The 19,699-nt window shown below is 38.3% G+C and overlaps 1 protein-coding gene and 2 long non-coding RNA genes across 4 annotated transcripts; 2 read left to right on the plus strand and 1 right to left on the minus strand.

The window, feature by feature from the left end:
* Window positions 1-1,121: 1,121 nt before the first annotated feature.
* On the minus strand, window positions 1,122-9,997 carry LOC148868739 (uncharacterized). The gene is made up of 2 exons (XR_016107710.1): window positions 9,849-9,997; window positions 1,122-1,521 (listed from the first exon to the last, which is right to left on the minus strand). It is a non-coding gene; the product is annotated as an uncharacterized LOC148868739 (long non-coding RNA).
* A 295-nt stretch (window positions 9,998-10,292) lies between these two features.
* LOC148868740 (uncharacterized) lies at window positions 10,293-14,845 on the plus strand. Of its 2 annotated transcripts, none has more exons than XM_088972167.1 (5): window positions 10,293-10,436; window positions 10,607-12,477; window positions 13,972-14,176; window positions 14,283-14,482; window positions 14,557-14,845. In XM_088972167.1, exons 2-5 carry the CDS (start codon window positions 10,701-10,703, stop codon window positions 14,622-14,624), a joined length of 2,250 nt encoding a protein of 749 aa, XP_088828293.1. In that variant the 5' UTR covers window positions 10,293-10,436; window positions 10,607-10,700; the 3' UTR covers window positions 14,625-14,845. The 2 variants fall into 2 exon arrangements, with proteins under 2 accessions (XP_088828293.1, XP_088828294.1); XM_088972168.1 differs by having other exon boundaries at window positions 10,298-10,436; window positions 10,661-12,477.
* Window positions 14,846-15,673: 828 nt separating this feature from the next.
* On the plus strand, window positions 15,674-16,560 carry LOC148868741 (uncharacterized). Its single transcript, XR_016107711.1, has 2 exons — window positions 15,674-15,839; window positions 16,064-16,560. It is a non-coding gene; the product is annotated as an uncharacterized LOC148868741 (long non-coding RNA).
* The last annotated feature ends 3,139 nt before the right edge of the window (window positions 16,561-19,699 follow it).

Genomic DNA, 19,699 nt, shown 5'->3' on the forward strand with positions numbered 1-19,699 from the left:
GATTTCACTACTGGTGTGTTAATTGTAGAATATTTCCTCTTTGAAAGGAAAAGACGTGCCCGTGGCCATATCCAATTGTCCTACTGTGACCGAAAAACTCTTCTGGACTGAGTTGGGGAAGAAGCAACATCGTCTCTTGGCTGGTAGTGGTTGTGGTGATGGAACCAATACAAGCTTCATTTCAGAGAAATTGAGCTTCGTTTTGTTACCTCGGATTCTCTTGGCCTCCTAGTAGTAAGCCATAGCAGTCTTTTCGACGGTGTTATAAAAAGAAGAACAGTGTTTGGAAGTGGAAAATGAACAGCATTTTTGTCCTTATTTGATATATTTAAAAAATAATAATCTATTTTAAAAATTATGTTAAAAAAATTATTTTTATTAATATTAGGGCCCAAAAGTTGTCATTATCAGTTATAACTCCCAAATTCAAATCTCCCAACTCCCATTATATACCACCAAACTGACCATGAAAACCAATTGGATGTATCTTATCGTTACCTTGAACCTTGCAAGCAGGTACAACCGTAGAATGTTAGCATCACAATGCGGGCCATGATGGGCCTCTTAAATCCCAAAAGGACGAGGCATAGCACCGCCACCGCCTTCCTTAACACCCCCCTGGATTTGAACAAAATTCTGTGTTTATGTTTAACGTCTTCGTGATTTGACATCTTCGTTGAATAACACCCTGCTGCCTACCATTACTTTTCTTGCTTTGGTGAACAACTGAGGATGATGTTTCTTCACCGGCTTCCAGTCGTGGTGATGTTTCAATTCTGGATAAAAGGAAGGTCCAAGACTTTTTGTCTCATCAAAGGAACTTTGTTCAGATGAATATTGGTCAAGCCTAACCAAATAAAATCAGGATTCTTTATCATTAAAAACATAAATCAGGATTCACTAATGACTTGAGTCCAAGCAAACTGACTTGATAAATTCAGACCAGAACTTATAACCAGAAAGAGTAAAATACATAAATAAATTTATAAAGCAAGATAATTTGATTTTTTTTGGCCAGGTGATTTACAAACAGGGATGTTCTCTGCCACAACCAAAGATGATCGACGAGTAGCTGACCTACCTTGGAACGGTTGATCTAACCAAACAAAAAAGGGTGCAAATGGAAGGAAAACCACACCCCCTATCACTGGAGTGGATTGTTACCAAATAAATTATAGTCACTATCCATTTAATTGAAGTTTATAAGATTGAGTCATTAAGAAAATGTATTGAAACCCACATCAAGTAAATGAAAAAGAGACAAACTTGAGAATATATGGAGTCCAACTCCATTTCCCAAGTGCTCTCACAGTTGAGCTAGAGTCTTGTATGGAAGCCATGAACAAATTTATCATGAAAGTGGGAAAGTTTCAAAAGTGATGATACTGGTACTATTGAATGAAGCGTCTATACTGGTAATAACCAATGTAACAGGCATCACTTTGAATTCTTGCAGAAGCCTGAACTGCCAAAATTTCAATGTGAGATGTATTTGATTCTGTAGTCAATGCTCTTAAAGCCCTGAAAAAATAAATAATGGAAGGGGAACCATTAATGAACTAAGTCACATGAGAAATACTACAGTTTAATTGACCGTTTTGATGCACCTCCGAATTATGTGTCAAGTGGCAATAGATAGGCATCTGCAGATGCCTGGAATTAGCATTTAAGAAGCCACTATACATGCCATGAAACCACTCTGACCTGGTAACTTTGCAGATAAAATCATATGACCCAATTACAAACTGCATTTCCCAGGAATTGTATTGTCAGACTGCCAAATCTCATGAAGTTCATGCCATTCAATTCAGAGCAAGGATGGACACCATTCTATAGTCCATCTAAATGGTTCTAATTTGATTTACTGTAAGTCTAGATTATACTGAGCAGTTTCTCTGGAACCAAAAAAGTTGGGTATCTAAAAGACTTCATCACTGACATGAATTTGAGTGAACACAAAGTTGACGATTATCAATTTTTTAGGTACCATATCATTTTCAGTAGTCAAACTTGGCATCTTCATTTCTAGATCTTAAGTGCTACTTGTTGTCAGATGTAGCAAGGTGGGTTGAAAGAATATCACTCTAATGTCCATGGAACCATGTGTTGTCCAACATAAATTCAGGTCCATGGAAAAGAATAATAATACTTATCCTCAATATCACATTGAAGACAATGGGGGAATTTAATCCATTTTTCAAATAGAAGAAAACCTAAAACCAACCATCCATAATTCAAAGCTAACAATACCCTACTTTGGAAAAAGAAGAATTTTGTGTGTGTGGATATGTAGAAGACCATCTACAGAACCTATTAGAAAAAGTGGTCTGCTACAAGTAGGAAGGGCTAGAAGAGATAGGGGCACACCAATAAGGACTTGGGTGGAAGTAACAAGTAATGATTTAAGCAACCATCATTTAATGATGGATATGGCACTGAGCAGAACAGAATGGCAAAGCAGGATTCATGTACCTGACCCATATGGTTGGAACAAATGATGATGATATGTGTGTGTGTGTATTCTCAAAAAGGAAATGATCAAAGCCTGCAATACATTATCACTAGTTCCATGGCCAAATATTGTTATAATTAGTTAACAAGTTGGTTAACCATGTTATTAGACATGGAAAAAGAATCACTGGCACATCAAATTACCCATCAAGTCGTGATATAAATCTTAGGTGAGGTACCATGACCGGGCTGTAAACGGATCAGATTCAGCAAGTTTATGAAAATTGAAATCTGAATCTGATCCAAAATCTGATCAGATTTGAAGATCTCGAATCAGATTCAAATCCCATCAGACTTGGATTGGATTTGGATTTAATCTGACTCCATTTCATTTTTTAAAATAAAGAAGCTGATAAAAAAAGAAAAAAGAAAAAAGAAATTACTTTTTAACTTGTATATAATAAATTAATATAAATATGAAATATTGAATTTATTATATATATATGTATATAATATAATATATAGAATTATATTTTTATAGTTTATATATAATTATGCAAATTTTATATTTTAAAATTGATATATATATATATATATATATATATACATATGTTTTAATATAACTGGTTTTGGATAGAGTTAAATCCGCATTCAATTTGATTATGTAAACATACCATCTGAATCTAGGATACTTGGATTGGAATTCGAACTTTCAGAGTCCGTTGACAGCCCTAGAAGGAGGTGCTTGCAAGCCCGACCCTTGGACAGGCTTGAACATGTTTATAGGCCTGCAGTCTTAAACTCGGGCCAAAAAGCCCAGTCCACAATAAATTCGAGCGGGCTTGGGTTTTGTCAAAATAGCCCGGCCCGACTTGACCTAAAATCAGACTTAAAATGAGTTATGTGATTATGTCCATTTGAATAAATTTTTTGATTTAAGAATGTAAAGCTGTGTTTTAAAACGTAAAAGAAAGGGAAAAAAAACCATCTTGTAGGCCCATTGTTCATTTAAATAGGAAAAAAAAAAACAATCTGAATTTTTAATTCTAATTTGAATAGGGAAAATTGTAATTTTTTTTATTAGGTCGGGCTTCGGGCTCGGGCCTAGCGTATTTCCATTAATGATGAGTAAAAGCCCGGCCCATGAACAGGTCTACTTGCAAGTTATCCTCTCTCATCATCCATTATGATTAGACCTAGCAAAAAGTTGACCTAATCCGCGAACCCGACCCAACCCAACCCGAAAAAACAAGGTTAGGGTCTCATACTTAGCTACCTAAATGTGAGAATGACCCGACCCGACCCAGAAAAACTGGGCTGGGTTGGGTCATGGGTAAACCCGCTGACCCGATTGTCAAGTCTAATTGGAACTATTTATGCATTGTTAGAAGTTTCCACTCCTTAATTTTTTCCATTTAGTCTTTACTCTTTATTGTTTACTCTTTAAATTGTTAAATGTTCAATTTTTTTTAATTTTATATTTGGAAACTTAAGGTTTATTTCTTTAATTTTGGCATTTTCATGCAGTTTTTTCTTTATTTTTTTTTAATTCAGTTTTTTTGGGGGGATGACCCGAATTGACCCATGGGTCAACCCTAACCCGAACATTTAGGGTTAGGGTCTAGCATTTGATAACCCAACCCGAAATTCAACCCGACCTGAAAGCAACCCGAAATGTCTTGACCCAACCCGAACCTGACCCACCCAACCCAATTGCCAGGTCTAGTTATGATCATAACATTGTGAAACTCTATTATCCAGAATGTCATGATCATGAGTCCATGTTTAACAGAATTCACTGCAAAAAAGGTGACTGATGTGGAAAAGGCTTTAGCATAAGATAAATGTTTTGGTAAAGTATTGCATTACTCCTATCAAAAGCAAGATTACAAATCCCTGCACAACAAGGCACCGTGCAGAACTCAAGACCTTTTCGTACATTGTCTATCCTGTATGCATAGTAACAAAAAGTGAGCTAAAACGAAAACAAGTGCCATATGGACTATCCCTGTATTTTCCTATCCATGAAAACAATCTACCCCAAAATGCTTACAACAAATTGATGCAGTAGGGCTGGAATAAACTATCAAAAGACAGAAAGAGAACTCTAACAAAATCCTCATTCATTCAAATCAAAAGGAAGAGAATACATCTATTTATAGAGTGACTGTGTGACCCAGAACACTATTCACCAAAACTACAAAAATGCCATCCCTTATCTTGTGCACAATGTTTTAAAATGCGGAGGTGTGACGCAAGGCGTTCCACTACCTAGAGGCGTGAGGTGTAGTTCAGAACGCAAGAGGCGTAAGCCTCCCAAACACAAGGAGGTATAAGCCTCCTTAAGAGAAGGGGGGTTTAGGAGGATGATGAAGAGGAAGGGGGGGGATCTCATTTTTTCTTTATTTTTAATAAAATTCTTTTATAATAAGAAGAACAAAGCTGCATAACATTAGTTCAAAGGGGGGGGGGTCTTGTTGAAGTGGAGCGAGACCCCCCTAACTCAAAAAAAACAAATTGGGTTGCATCAAAAACGGGGCGGGGGGGTCTGGGGGGCTTCGCCCCCCAGCTGAAGGGGCAAGGGGCAAACCACTTTCTTTCCCCTTATCTCTTCTTCCCTTCCCTTTCCTTTCCTTTTCTCTTTCTTTTTCTTTCCCTTCCCTTTCTTTTTCTTTCGTTTACTTTTTTTTCTTTCTTTTTTTCTGTCTTATTATATCAGATGTGCATGAGGTGCATGAGGCGTACGCCTCTAGCACACCTCATGAAAAAAGCACAAGAGGTGTACGCCTCTTGCACCTGAGGCGTATGCCTCAGAGGTGTCAGTGCCTCTGGCATACCCCTTAGGGCGTTTTGGGAGCGCCTCGCCTGGAGGCGCGCCTCTAGGTGTACGCCTCTCACGCCTTTTAAAACACTGCTTGTGCATGAATAAAGTCAGAAACACAATACCTTTCTACCTATTAATGAAAATAAATTGAAATTAAAGTTTTACATCGTTTTTATCGAAGTTACATTTCCTCTCGATTGTCAATGTAAAACTCGATGTGCATGGAGTTTTACATCAATTTTTGGTGTTTGATTACACTCCATCCAAATGGCTACAAAACTGGACCGGAGTGTAATATAACACAGGTCCGGTATTTACACCACAAACAAACACAGTTTAATGTACCGGTTTTCAAAAAGCTGACAATTTTTTTTTGGAAAACAAAACTGAAATATGCAAGATAAATGAAAAATTCAATACTAAATATGTGAGTAGTGGTGGTGAATATAATTAAGGTCATAAAATCCCAGAAATGAAAATTAGTCAAGGATTGCAAGGCAAGATATGTTTCTGACTATGGTATTGACAGAGGTGGAATGATGGTAACTGAAGTAGGATCCTCATCTTTTAAGCTCAGTTTCATTTGGTGAGGTGTTTAAATCACCATAAGTTGGCAATATGAATGTTCTATTTCCAATTTTAGTATGCCTGCATTGATGAAGAATGGCCATGCCTCAGGTCATCATTAGCACCACTATAGCCTAAACCACCTGCTAAATAGGCAAAAATATACAGAGGTTCCAAGTTGACAGTGCATGTGTATACACACAAAAATATACAATTGATTAATTAGACAATTCAACTAAGCCTTGTTCCAGCTATATAGGGTTGGCTACATGAATCCTGTTCCACCATTCTGCTCTATCAGTGTCATATCTGGTATGAATTATGGACTCTTAAAATCATTTCTACTACTTCAAGCCATTTCCTTTTTGGTTTATAGAAGTAAGGCTTTAATAATAAGATGCCCTAATATTTTATATTACAGTGGCCTAATTGGATTGAATCATATAAAGATCCATTACATAAATATGTTGTCATCAATGATCAAATCCCTAATGTTGGGAAAAGTGTACAAGCTTTATCTCCAATGGCTTCTGTTTTGAGATGCTACCAGAAAAAAAAAAATCTTATAGAGGAAGATGGAAAGGAGGCAATATGTGTAAGACATGTTGCTTTTCAAAGAAATGATTGGCAGTAAGACATAGTGGAACACATCTAAAACATGGATTCACTAACACAGTGTTTGGTTTGAAGGAAAAGTAGGGAAAGGAAGGGAAAGGTAAGGAAACCTATACAGGCTTTGTAAAGGTTTCCTTACCTTTCCCTTCTTTTCCCTACTTTTTCCTTCAAACCAAACATAGCGTAAATCAACTATGGACTGTGGAGAACACTGAAAAGAAGAAAGGTTTATGGGAACTAGATTATGATGTGGTAGGAATTTGTCATGTGGAAGATGGTAAAAGGTCACAAATATTATTCACACTCTCATTTAAAAAAAGGGCAGCCCAGTGCACAAGGCTCCTGCCAATGCAGGTCTGGAGGGGGCAGACGCAGCTTTACCCCTGCAGATACACAGAGAGGCTGTTCCCAAGGTTTGAACCCTGGTCACCAGGTCGCAATGGAACAACCCAACCATTGTGGCAAGGTCCACCGTCTATTAGTACTCTCATGTCATAGCTGCAATTGAACCTTCAAAATACTTGTTTTGTTTTATTTTATTTAGTTTTTCAGTTTGTTAGGATCATGTTAAAGTAAACCATAGGACTGGTCATCTTGGTGAAAGCAGATCAGATCAGGAATATCTATATATAAATGAAAAGATTCAGATCAGGAATTAGAATGACCAAATGATAACTTAAAAGGGCATCCCAGTGCATGCGGCTCCTGCCAATGCAGGGTCTGGGGAGGGACAGATGTATATAGTCTTACCCCTGCATGTATACAGAGAGGCTGTTTCCAAGCAGAATGACCAAATGATAACAACACAAATGAAAACATAATGACGATTCATTCCAATAGAGGCTGATATGCCCATGAAATCACTTTTGACTCCAAAAGCTTAATCAATATACAATCTGAATATTAAATGCATCTAGCCAAACTGGATAATTCTAAGCATGATCAGAGTGGTTATTCGAAATAAGGTCTTAAGATCAAATATTATTTACTTTAGAAGCTAAATAAAGGATTGGAAAAGCTTTTAATGTGAGATGCCTGTCTGCTAAATACCTATAGCTACAAGCACTGAGCTCTAAACTCATGACTTAGTTCTTGAGCACACAACAACCGACAAATGGTCTATGTTGACCAGTTTAAGTGATAAGATATTCTCTTAATAGTACAATGAAATTGTGTATCTCTTGAGAAGTAGGCATACACAGTTAAACTGATGATTTGTTTATGTGGAATCACAAGATAAGCCAGAAGAAGAATACTAAAAACACAGGTTTGGGCTTATAGATATTAGCTATGCTTTTTGCCTGAAAACACAAGAACTTGATCTTTCTCAACAATAATATTATTAAACTCTTTGCAATATAAGTGTCTTGACAAGATTATTATTTGGAACTTCACATTCACATAAACATATAGAAAAATGGTAAACAAGAATATTTCTAAAATTGAAATTTGATCTTCAGGTATTCTCATGATCTGACCATGTAAAACCCTAATCTCTCCTAGACAAAACAAAATAATAAAAGAGCGAAGTGATAAGTATTATGCAAATCAAGAAAAAATACTTTTTTTTTAAAGAAGGTATTATATGAAATCAAACAAACTAAAATCCAAGTTACTTCAACAGTCCAGGTCAAGATCTGAATTTGGTGTACAAAATCAAAGAGAATATGATGAAGTAACAAAAACAAACAGGGTTTTCAGATGGATTGAATTACATAATTTAGAACATCCAAGGAACCACTCTTGTTGGGGAACAATGGAAAATCTTCTTAGACATGGTAGAAATGAACAACCACTGAAGTTTTTGTAGTTCAAGCTGAGACAGCAGTCTGTGGAGATCATCACAGTAGTTGCAGACAAGAGACGGAGAGAGAATGGTGGGGGGGGGGGGGGATGAAGGAAGAGAAGTAGATTCGTTGAATAACTGAGTCACAGTAGATATCTTGGAGTGTAATTTGAAATACTTGACTATCTTAATAGAAAATGAGTTACTTAAAACAAGAAATCATTGTATTTTATAAAGGGCATTTTCCATGAACATTTTCTTCTCTGTCTACCTTTGTGCACAAACCAAACATTTGAAGATGGTATTTTATACAGAAGCAATCAATTGTGTGTCAATTTTTTTTCCATGTAAGCAGACCCTTCATGGATAACTGTAGACATTGACACTAGCAGAAGAACAAAAGAGTACAAGAAGAACAGCATGCCCGAAGAAATGGAGAAAGGAAACACGATATATTGGAATAGATTCTCCAACACAACAAAATAATAACATAATCTATTAAACCAGAGGAAAAAAAATTAATACAATTCAATCCAGATTTTGCTTACATTTCTGACAAAGCATTTGCCAGCCTTGGGATCCAATAGCTTGAGAGGACAAAATGTTTGGACAGAAATCCCAGGATAGCTTTTATGCCTTCTGCATAAAAGCCTTGGACTTCATAAAAGGGATAAGAACAGCAGTACCATTATAAGAGAGAAATATCAACCCCAAGATGTTTTTCTTTTCTTTTTTTTGGTGACTATATTTCAAGGTGGGGTTGGGAATCCTACTTTTTTTCAAGTTTCTCTCAGCATCACCATTCTTCATCCTCTGTTAGTTTGCAGTTTGGTCCTTACAGAAGAAAGATATAAAGTCTGCTACATAACCCCTTTTTCTCACCACAAAGCTTCTCTTGCCTCAGTTTGATGCATTCTTAAATTGTTTAGCTACAAATTCAGCATGATTTAATTCGTTTTTCTATTCTACTTATGGTAATTGTAAACTGAAATATTCCAAGATTATACAGCATTACCAGTAATGTGGTAGGCCTATTTATCTAGTGAGTGATTGTAGTTTGTTTTGATTTTGCAGTTCATGTCTCATGAAGGATGTTTATTTATTTGACAGGTTTGGTGGTTGATATTTTGGAAGCGCAGCGTAGTAGCTGATGTAAAGGAGATTTCTTATTCATTCTAATCACCTCGAAGGCTAGTATTTCTTCGAGTTTAACACAAATTTCTTCCTGCTGATCAAACATTTATGTGGTATTTTCTTTCCCAGGAATCAGATAAATGGACTGGGTCTATATCATTCAATTCAGAAGAAAGAAAGGAAGGGTAATCTCCAGTGAAATCAAAAAGCTCGGGATCAACAAATGAGGGTCTCGTAATTGATATTCTCATCAAAGACCTAATCCTAACCCTAAGCTAACCATAATACTCATGAAGAACCGATTCATGAAAAGAAAAGAAAAAAATCATCCAGTTTCAGAGATCATGGAGATTGAAGAAGCTAAATGGAAGCATTATACAATGGTGGAACCAGGTTGGAGTTTTGGACCACCATATAGAATTCTCTTACTTAAACACCAAATTGACGAATAAAACAGGGTTCTAACGGTACCTGAAACTCGGGAAGGTGCAGATCTGTCCATCACTCAGGCAGGCGCTTCGCCGGTCGACCAGATCTGGACGATCAAAGCAGCAAAAGAAATTCGAGCTGCTGTTCGCTAGTTCTCAGAAATAACCAACCAAAGGAAAAGCATACCTGTCAAAAAGCTCCAGTATGACACTGGTTTATCCCCGAAAACGCCGTTCACCGGGCGGTCTAACCGGAATCCGAACCATCGTCGGCTCTACCACGGCCACCGGATGTCCGTTCCACCTCCTTAGAACCGGTCCAAGAGGAGCGTTTGACTAGTAGATACCGGCCCATCCGGTAAACCCGATCTGGTCGGAGGTAAAATAGAAACCCGTTGCCCACAGATCTAACTGGTTCGTCCGGTTAAACGTCCACTTTCTCCGATGGTTTATAAACAATGAACCAGCCTGTCGTTCTATTTTTCCCCCTTTGAATATAAAATAAGAGCCTCTCTCTCTCTCTCTCTTCCCCCTTCCCCTCTCTCTCTCTCTCTATCTCTCTCGCTCTCTCGCTCTTTCTCTCTGTTTCGGCCATCGTCGGAGGTGAAAAGACAGAAATACAAGATCAGAGGTAAGTAACATATGAAATCTTCTTGCTATATATTTTCTTTCTCTGGTAGTTGGATTGTGAAATGTCATGTTGCAGGGAATGCCATGTACTGATTATTATGTTATTCACAACGAACATCGATGTTTAAGTTTCCTGTGAATTAATTAATTTTATTTTTATTTATTTTGAAGAGGGGAAGTGCTTGTTGTCTTATGGACTAGTTGCTACATTGCTCTTCCACTTAGGTCGCTACTACTGCTTCTAGGAATCAATCATTAGTTGGAAATGGAATCTGAGCTAGAACCTGTACCTGTTGGTGCGTTAAAACGCGATGTAGCATGGAAGCACTGTCAAATGTTTAAGTTTGAAAATCGAACCCGACTCAAATGTATCTATTGTGGCAAAATGTTTTCGGGTGGGGGGATACATAGAATTAAAGAACACTTAGCTGGTCAGAAGGGAAATGGGCCTACTTGCCCTAGAGTCCATCCAGATGTTCGGCGTATCATGCGACAGAGCCTAGAAGGGTCTATTGTAAAATCGAGGAGAAAACAAAAGAGAACAGAAGACGGTCAACGTCTCCTGGGCCCTGGTGAGTTGGAAACAGTGGCTACTCACGATGAAGCAATCACTGGACTTCAATTGCTCTCAACCCCTGATACGGGTGAACCATTGAGCTTATTAGCAAAGGAGGAAGAAGGAACGACTTCAGATAGGATGATAGGGAGAACGGGGAATCCTTCTCCTCTTATGACTTCTAATACTCATCCCATTAGCAACCTTACCTTAGGGTTACCAAGGGGAAAGGATCATGTGCATATGGCAATAGGTCGGTTTCTTTATGATGTTGGAGCACCTTTGGATGCAGTCAACTCTGTCTATTTCCAACCAATGATTGATGCTATTGTATCAGAAGGACCAGGGCTAAGAGCACCATCTTATCATGACATTCGAGGCTGGATTTTGAAGAAGTCAGTTGAAGAAGTCAAGAGTTTAGTGGACCAATACAAGGGGACGTGGGCAAAGACTGGATGTTCCATACTGGCTGATGAATGGACAACAGAGACGGGTAGAGTTTTGATACACTTCATGGTTTATTGCCCCGAAGGGACTGTGTTTCTGAAATTTGTTGATGCATCAGATATAGTTAGATCACCAGATGCTCTGTATGAATTGCTTAAGGAAGTGGTGGAAGAAGTTGGGGTTCAAAATGTACTGCAAGTTATTACAGATAGTATAGAGTACTATGCCATTGCTGGGAAAAGGTTAACTGAGACATTTCCTACTATGTATTGGACACCTTGTGCAGCTCATTGTATAAATTTGATGCTTGAGGATATTGGAAAATTTGAGTGGATAAATGCAGTACTGGGTCATGCTAAATCAATGACAAGATTTATTTATAATCATGTTGAAGTTTTGAATATGCTGAGAAAATATACATATGGGAAAGATTTAATACAACCAGCAGTCACCCGCTCTGCAACAGACTTTACAATCTTGAAAAATATGGTCAGTCTTAAAAGTAATTTGCAGGACATGGTTACTTCACAGGAATGGATGGACTGTCCATATTCTAAAAAGGCAGAAGGGCTTGTGATGATTGATGTCATTTACAGTCAATCATTTTGGTCTTCCTGCAGCAGTATCGTCAACTTGACAGAACCACTCTTGCGAGTTCTAAGAATGGTTGGTAGTGAGAAAAGGCCTGCGATGGGCTACATTTATGAAGGCATGTACCGAGTGAAAGAGGCAATCAAGAAAGAACTGGTTGAGAAGAAGGATTACTTGGTTTATTGGAATGTTATAGATCAAAGATGGAACCGACAACTTCCTCGCCCTCTCCAGGCAGCAGGTTTCTACCTTAATCCCAAGTTTTTCTACAGCATTGAAGGAGATGTGCATAATGAAATCATGTCAGGGATGTTGGATTGTATTGAGAGATTAGTACCCGAGATAAAAACCCAAGATAAAATCACCAAGGAATTGAGCTCATACAAGAATGCTGTTGGTGATTTTGGGAGGAAGATGGCAATTAGAGCCAGAAATACCATGCTTCCTGGTACGGATTCTTTCGTCAGATGTAGTTATACTTTTGATGTTGTGTTTACTGTTATTGCTTGTATTCATTTTCTAAATTTAGTTTGTTGGTTTACTTATATTAGCCTGTTTGTATATTGCAGTGTAATGGCAGAAACGGTATTGTTCTTTACTCTTAAAAGTCAATACCCAATAGATATGGGATTTCTGTTTTTTGTTTTATCTTTTTTTGTTGGGGGAGGTGGTTTTCACTGACTCAGAAACTTGTTTCTGGTAATAAAAGAACACATTTTTTGATATATTTCTCTTGATTTAGCTTAACCATTTAATCAAGATGACATTTTCTGTTTCTATTTCTCACAACATTTTTGTGGTAGTATTGCTATTTTTATAAATTATTTCTATGTTCTAATTCTGTATATTTAGGTGAGTCTTCTTCCAACAAAAATCTGCACAGACGAATGATTCTAACCATTCAATGTATTCCTTTTTTTGAAGCAGTAAAGTAAATTTGTATTAATAAAAAATTTAGGTATACATGTATCTCAGTTCACTGTACAAATGAACATCCTTAAGATCCCTCAAAAAGTCAACTGTCAAAAAAGATGAAGTTAAAACATCCTCCTTGAAAAGTATGTTAGCACTTAACCAGCCTCTGAGATCATCAACTATTAGCTTCATCAGCTTTTCTTCTTGATAGTGTTTCTGCTAAAAAATCTTCCTGTTTAATTTGCCCCAAATAGCAGCCCACAACACAGCCAGAGGTACTGCTGACTATAGGATCCTCCCCTTGCACATTTTCTCAACTTTCCAGCTTTTTAAGAGAATTTGACTGAGCTAGGCATACAGCTTTGGTAAGATATAGCCTTAAAAAAGTGAGACCATATTCTGAAAGAAAACTCAAAGTGAAGGAACAAATGGTTGGGTGTCTCTGATTCCTTGCTGCATAGCACTCAGAAGCTATCTGGCAAGTTCATGCATTTCCTTCAAAAAGCACTTATTTTCAGTAGCAACCCAAGCAAAAAATTTAACATTCAATATATTATTTCAATGGATAGGAAACTGTTGTAAACATTGGGGGGGGGGGGGGATCTCAAGTGACTCAGCTGCTGGGGTTGATGTTTGTTCTATTATATCTAGGTTTTTGGGCCTTGGCCCCCTTTTTTTTTTTTGATCAGCAACACAGAAAAAAGATTTCATTAATTAGAAGAAAACAGGATTACAACAAGTTGTGAAAGAAACCAGCTTTAGAAGCTGTCCCAATTCAATATTACATTTGAGCCCAAAACATATGTGTTCTATGTACCCCTTGCTTGGTTAAGCCATCTGCCAAGCTGTTGGCAGTTCTCCTCACCCATCAGCCTTGTTCCTTTTATTGACTGCAACATGCATGAAAGAGGGAGAACTAAGATCCAATTTTCTCTCATTCTAAAGCATTGCATTACCTTTTTTTTATCATTATGTTCTATATTTTATTCTCACATAATTGATTCTTTCAAAATCTTGATCATTCTAGCTGAATGGTGGTCTACTTATGGGGGGGGCTGTCCAAATTTGGCACGTTTGGCCATTCGTATTCTCAATCAAACTTGCAGTGCAGCTGGGTTCAAGCAAAATCAGATTTCCTTCAAGCAAATTCATAACATCACAAGAAACCGTCTTGAGCATCAAAGGCTCAGTAACCTTGTTTTTGTTCAATACAACTTGCGGTTGCGTCAAAGGTAAGTAAAAATGGTTGCACCTTATGGTGTTTACTAATCATATTCTGAACAGTTAGTGATGCGTGTTTGAAATGAAAAAGCAATATTCTTTTATCATTATGTACAGGATTCTTCGAAAGAATCAAGAGCTGGATGCTATGGATCCGATCTCCTTTGACAACATTGACACAGTTGATGACTGGATCACAGAGAAGGAAGAAATGACGGTGGACAATGGGAGGTCAGATTGGATGGCACTTGACCAGCCTTTAGCTAATGCTATGCTGGCACCTTCCCCAAATGATGAGGCCTATGGCTTGGATGCAGGTAATGTCAGTTCTTTAATTTGTAAGCTTGATTAAAGATGCACATGCAATTAAGTTAACTTGGATATTGAACAGGATTTGAAGACGATGAGATTTTTGATGGAGTCAAAGATGGTGAGGAGAATGGCCTTGTAAATCAATAGATCACGTTGCTAGAGAAGCATCTGGGAAAACTTACTCTTTGCAAATTTATGAGGCCTGACTTGAAACTTGGCAGGTCTGAATATAATCCATGTCAATGAGATGTTACCTCCTAATGTTATAAATGAGTAGAAGAAAAATCTATGTAAATTACATGTCTGTACTTGGAGTTTACAGTTGCAATAAGGTCAGAATCATTTATCAAAATAATTTTTATTTTCAAGTTTCTTGCTTATTGATTGGTTAAAATGAAGATCCTTTTACTTTCTTTTTTAGCTTTGAATCATGGTTTTTGATTTTTTCGGTGCAAAGACCATGTAGAATGATAGGAGAGTAAACAAAAATTAAAAGAAAAAAAAAGAAATCAAATTCTATGTAAAAAATTTAAACGTATTGATATTACAGAAAAAGTTCACACTACTCTCTCAAGCCCTTGAATGGGACCAGTTTATACGACTGCAGAATTTGTTATCTGATGCAGTGTAAAGAAATTATTCTATGCTACTTTACAGCCTACTTCGAGAGGAAAGGATTTATTAGCTTCATTGGTTTTGTTATGACTGTGTTGAGTTCTCTTGGTCCTTACTGCTATTGGAATTCATTGGCCAAGAGGGATTGTACAGTTTGTGCAGGTATTAGACAGCATGGAAAAGATGTCCTAGCAATTTTTTTTTTTGGTACCTCTATATGATCTTTGGCATTTTAATTCTATGTTATCATTTCTATCAATTCAGTGTTTCTGTGATATTATTTTCCTCATAATGAGTTTGGTGAGAGATACAGTTTGTAGTTGTGTATACAATTTATATATTAGCACAGACAACGACAGAAACATGTGATGGTAGCAAGTAGCAACAGTATGGAGACTAATTGTTTATAAAGTTAAGACTCCCAATGTATTTATTAAAATTTGAAAGGGAACTCAGGATGCTGCTTTGCCGACACTTGTCTTGGGCCTCTTGGCTTTACGTCCAGGCCATAAAAATTAAATTACAATATTATACAGCGTCAATGCTTTCCAAACTGTAGACATTTAGGTTCGGGAAGATTTGGGTGGGATGTGATGGGAAAGTATAAAAATTTAATTTTATATTATTTGGTTTTATCGAGATGGAATGGGATGGGAAAGTGTAAGAGGGACGGAAGGACCGAAGGACCGAAGTATTGGAGAGAATCTACTGTTCATTCTCCTCGCCGTTCGAACTAGAGTGGTGGCGGTTATCTCTCTCCTCTCCGATCTCTCATTCTCTCTTTCCCTCTCTCCCTCTATTCTTTCTTTTATTTTCTATTTCTCCTCCCTCATCCGACTTCCTACCACTTTTCCGTCCCTATTTCTTCCTCCCTTCTCACTGCAGCTGCAGCTCTCAGTGGCAGCAGCCTTGTTCTTCCTATTACTGACAGCGGCAATTCATTTGCCACATTCTTTATTTCCTAAAACCAGCAAATCCAGCGCCTTGCGAAACCAGCGAATGGACGAGGCATGCGGTAGCGGCGGCTTGCAAAACCAGCGAATGAACTGCATATTAATTATTCCTCCGATTACTGGCAGCGGCAGCCTGCGAAACTAGCGAAGCTCGAAGCTATCACAACACCAATCGAAACCAGCAAAGCTTGAAACTGCGACAAAGGACGTGGCATGCGGGAGGGAGGAGGAAGACGAAGAAGAATACCAAGTTCCAGTCGAATGGATGAGGCATGCGGAAGGGAGGAGGAAGACGAAGAAGAATACCAAGTTCCAATCGAATGGACGAGGAATGCGGGAGGGAGGAAGGAGATAGAAGAATACCAATACCAAGTTCCAATCGAATGTTTTGGTGCGACCCTAAATTCATGATTTTGGGATTGACATCTTATTTTTTTTTTCTCATTCCATCCCCCTCTTACCTCCGAAACAAATATAATAAAAGAGAATATTTTTGAAATATTCTCTTTTTCTCATCCCCATCCCATATATCAAACGGAGCCTTAGACTACATTTGATTAGAAGGAAAAAAATAGGGAAAGAAAGAGAAAGATAAGAAAACTTTTACAAACCTTGAATGAATTTTCCCATTTTTCCCTACCTTTTCCTTAAACCAAACATAGCCTTGAACAAATTCAATAAAACATCTTTCAAAATCTAAAAAACTCGTAATGCTTTTTTTATTATTATTACTATTGTTGACAAGGTAATCTTTTAGGTGAGACCTAGTTGAGGACACTCTCGTTATGGTGTTGCTAAAAACAAACAAAAGTTAGTTCCCCTGGTTTCGTAAATAGTTTTCTCTCCCTTGTATTTGGGAGGATTCTTCTGATGGTGGGTAGGGGCGGTGTCAACGAACTGGTCCATCCGTAATAAATTGGGTTGGACTTGGTCCATCTCTAATGTTTTTATATTAGATTGAATCAATATCTGATCCATTGATAAAATGTAAGAACACAGGTATCAATAGACCAAGTTTGGATTGGAACCAATCTAAATTAAAATAGATTGAATGGTCCAGGCATTGAATTTGAATAGATTGAATGGTCCAGGCATTGAATTGGATTAATCCAAAGTGGTCCAGAATATTTATTAAATTAGATTAGACCTGGTCCATCTATAATGAATTCATATTGGACCAGATCAGATTGGACCAAATCTGGTGTAATTGATACCCTTAATGGTGGGCCGTCCATATTTAAATGGATCTTGAACTTACTCTACATGACAATGGATACACAAACACTTGTGGTTTTGATTGGCCCATGCTCCTTTCCTCCTTCCAATCAATGACACTTTGGTCACGGTATGCTTAAAACAGGTTCAGAACTTGGTTAATCTTCCCCACCTACAATATTGTATAAAGAGTAAGGTGGTTGGCTAAGCCAAGCTAAGCTGAAAAACTTTAGAGAGCAAGAGAACAAAAAAGATGTAGAGAGTTCTAAAGTCTTGGTAACATAAAGAGTCTCACCTTGGGTAGCATGATGCCCTTATATAAGTGCCGAATAATGCCATTGTGCTCTTCCTTTGTGGGACGAATGTTAAGCTCCGGATTGGCCAATGCCCGAGCTGTTGAGAGTCCACGGAGAGCGTGACAAGGAACTCGGAAGTATTGGCATTGATTTTAGGACTTCGGATCTCTTGCCCACAAGAACTCTGCTCACATGTATCCACAATACACTAATTCTGTGCATTGAGAATATTTCCCCGTACATAATACTATGTAGGAAAATAAGATATTTCCCATTTATGACTGCAATGTTATATGGATAGATGTGGATAGAGTTCTTGCGGGTAGGAGATCTGGACTTTAACTCTAGTGGTTAGTTGGGAATGTCCAGCATTTGCCATATGTCCCCACCTCGTTCAGGGGTTTCAGGCTTTCAGCATGCACCAACGTTAACCTTCCAGCCATACTGAAGTGCACCACATCACAGTTCCTCAGCTTGTTCATGCTTATGCCAAATGGTGGTCCTCAGTTTAGTCAGCTGTAAGTTCCATATTCATCCACATGGAAGTCCAACATGGGCTTGATTTGCGATCTCATCAAAGAGATTAGGGTGACAGTAGGGCCATTAATCCATTACAGGTTAACTGAATGCTTTGGTTGTTCATCAATGATGAGATTCCACACAAGTAATAAATTCATGGGTTCCACAGTAAAAGGTGCAGGCCCATGTATTTTATTATTATGTAAAACCTTATCATTGGTTCCATAGCCCGCTAAACAACTAAAGTGTTCAGCTAAACCTTACTCTTATTAATCTCATCAAAGGCGGAAATTCGGGTCAAATCCTGCCTTAGGAGGTGTTTGATTGGGTATGAAACTACTACACGGTTAGTCCCATTAATAAAAAATTTTAAGTGCTATTATGATCCTAAACTCCACTTTGATTCTAGGTCTCCGCTACAACGAGTCAGAGATTTAAGCAATTGACCCACCATCAATTGGTCTTCCCTGTTGAGATTGGTGAGGGCCAAATTGCACCTTTTGCACTCATGGGCCACCTTACGGTACTTAAACATGTTTAAACTTACAGCGCCTACCACCTAATGTATAAAGGAACCAGTTATAGAGAATTGCAGCCTATAGAGGTTGTAGATTAATTTTCAGTAAAAAAGGGAGTTACCCACAATTCTCAAAATTCATAAAGGGTTGTGATGAAGAGTGATTTGGCCCGACCTAGCAAGAAGGGGACACGTGGACGCGACCTGATTAAGGGATGACAGCTCGGCATTGGTGAGCCTAGTTCACAACATTTGAGTTCGGGTATTCAGCCACCTCGGCCTAAAACTCACCTCGAAATCGAGGCACCTCGGCATCCAATCTAGTTCGGAACTAAATAACCAAAGTATTAGCTCGAGGCTAACAACCTGAATCGCCACGTAACCGACTCCAGAGGTCTCTCCAGCAAATCCCGAATTTTTTGAGATCATGATGGCGTAATAGATCCCAACTTTTCTGACGTCACTATGAGGACTCATCCCGGCTCCACTAGAGTCGGAAGTGGAATGATATACCTTATCTACATACCGCTCCTTCGGAAGCAGAACGAACTCTATCTCCACGCCTTGGAGATCCTAGAGTTTTTTCGCCAGTATATAAAGACCGAAACCTTAAGGCCAAAGGTACGCGTGATTACTCTACTCACTAGCTCTCAAAATTCTCAAGCTTTTAGCTCGCGAAGCAGAGTTACTGATTTAAGCATCGGAGCGACCTCGTCGGGTTAGATACCCAAGTTCTCTGATCCACTATCTTGCAGATAGATCCAGCTCGCTGCTCGATTGGAAGCCAGATCACCCTCCAGCTAGGAGTAGCCAGATCGCGCAACAACAATTGGCACTGTTTGTGGGAAGCGATCAAAAGGTCACCCCCATTCTTCATAGCTACCAACCTTGATTTCAACATTAATGGCATCCTCCAGTCATACTGGGAAAAGCAAAGAGATGAACGTCTCCGAGGGGCAACCCCAACCCCCTACGGTGTGCATCGAACAATTCACCATCCCGCTTACTGCGTCTGGAGTTCCAACACTAACCACACCACCAAACACTACACAGGTGAGCGCCCCACTTCCCCCAGTGGTAGGCACAACTTTTTCTAAGCCTTCTGTG

The sequence above is a fragment of the Nelumbo lutea genome, chromosome 2 (assembly GCF_056320005.1).
Source record: "Nelumbo lutea isolate HS-2025 chromosome 2, American lotus-T2T, whole genome shotgun sequence".
Taxonomy (NCBI): Eukaryota; Viridiplantae; Streptophyta; class Magnoliopsida; order Proteales; family Nelumbonaceae; genus Nelumbo; species Nelumbo lutea.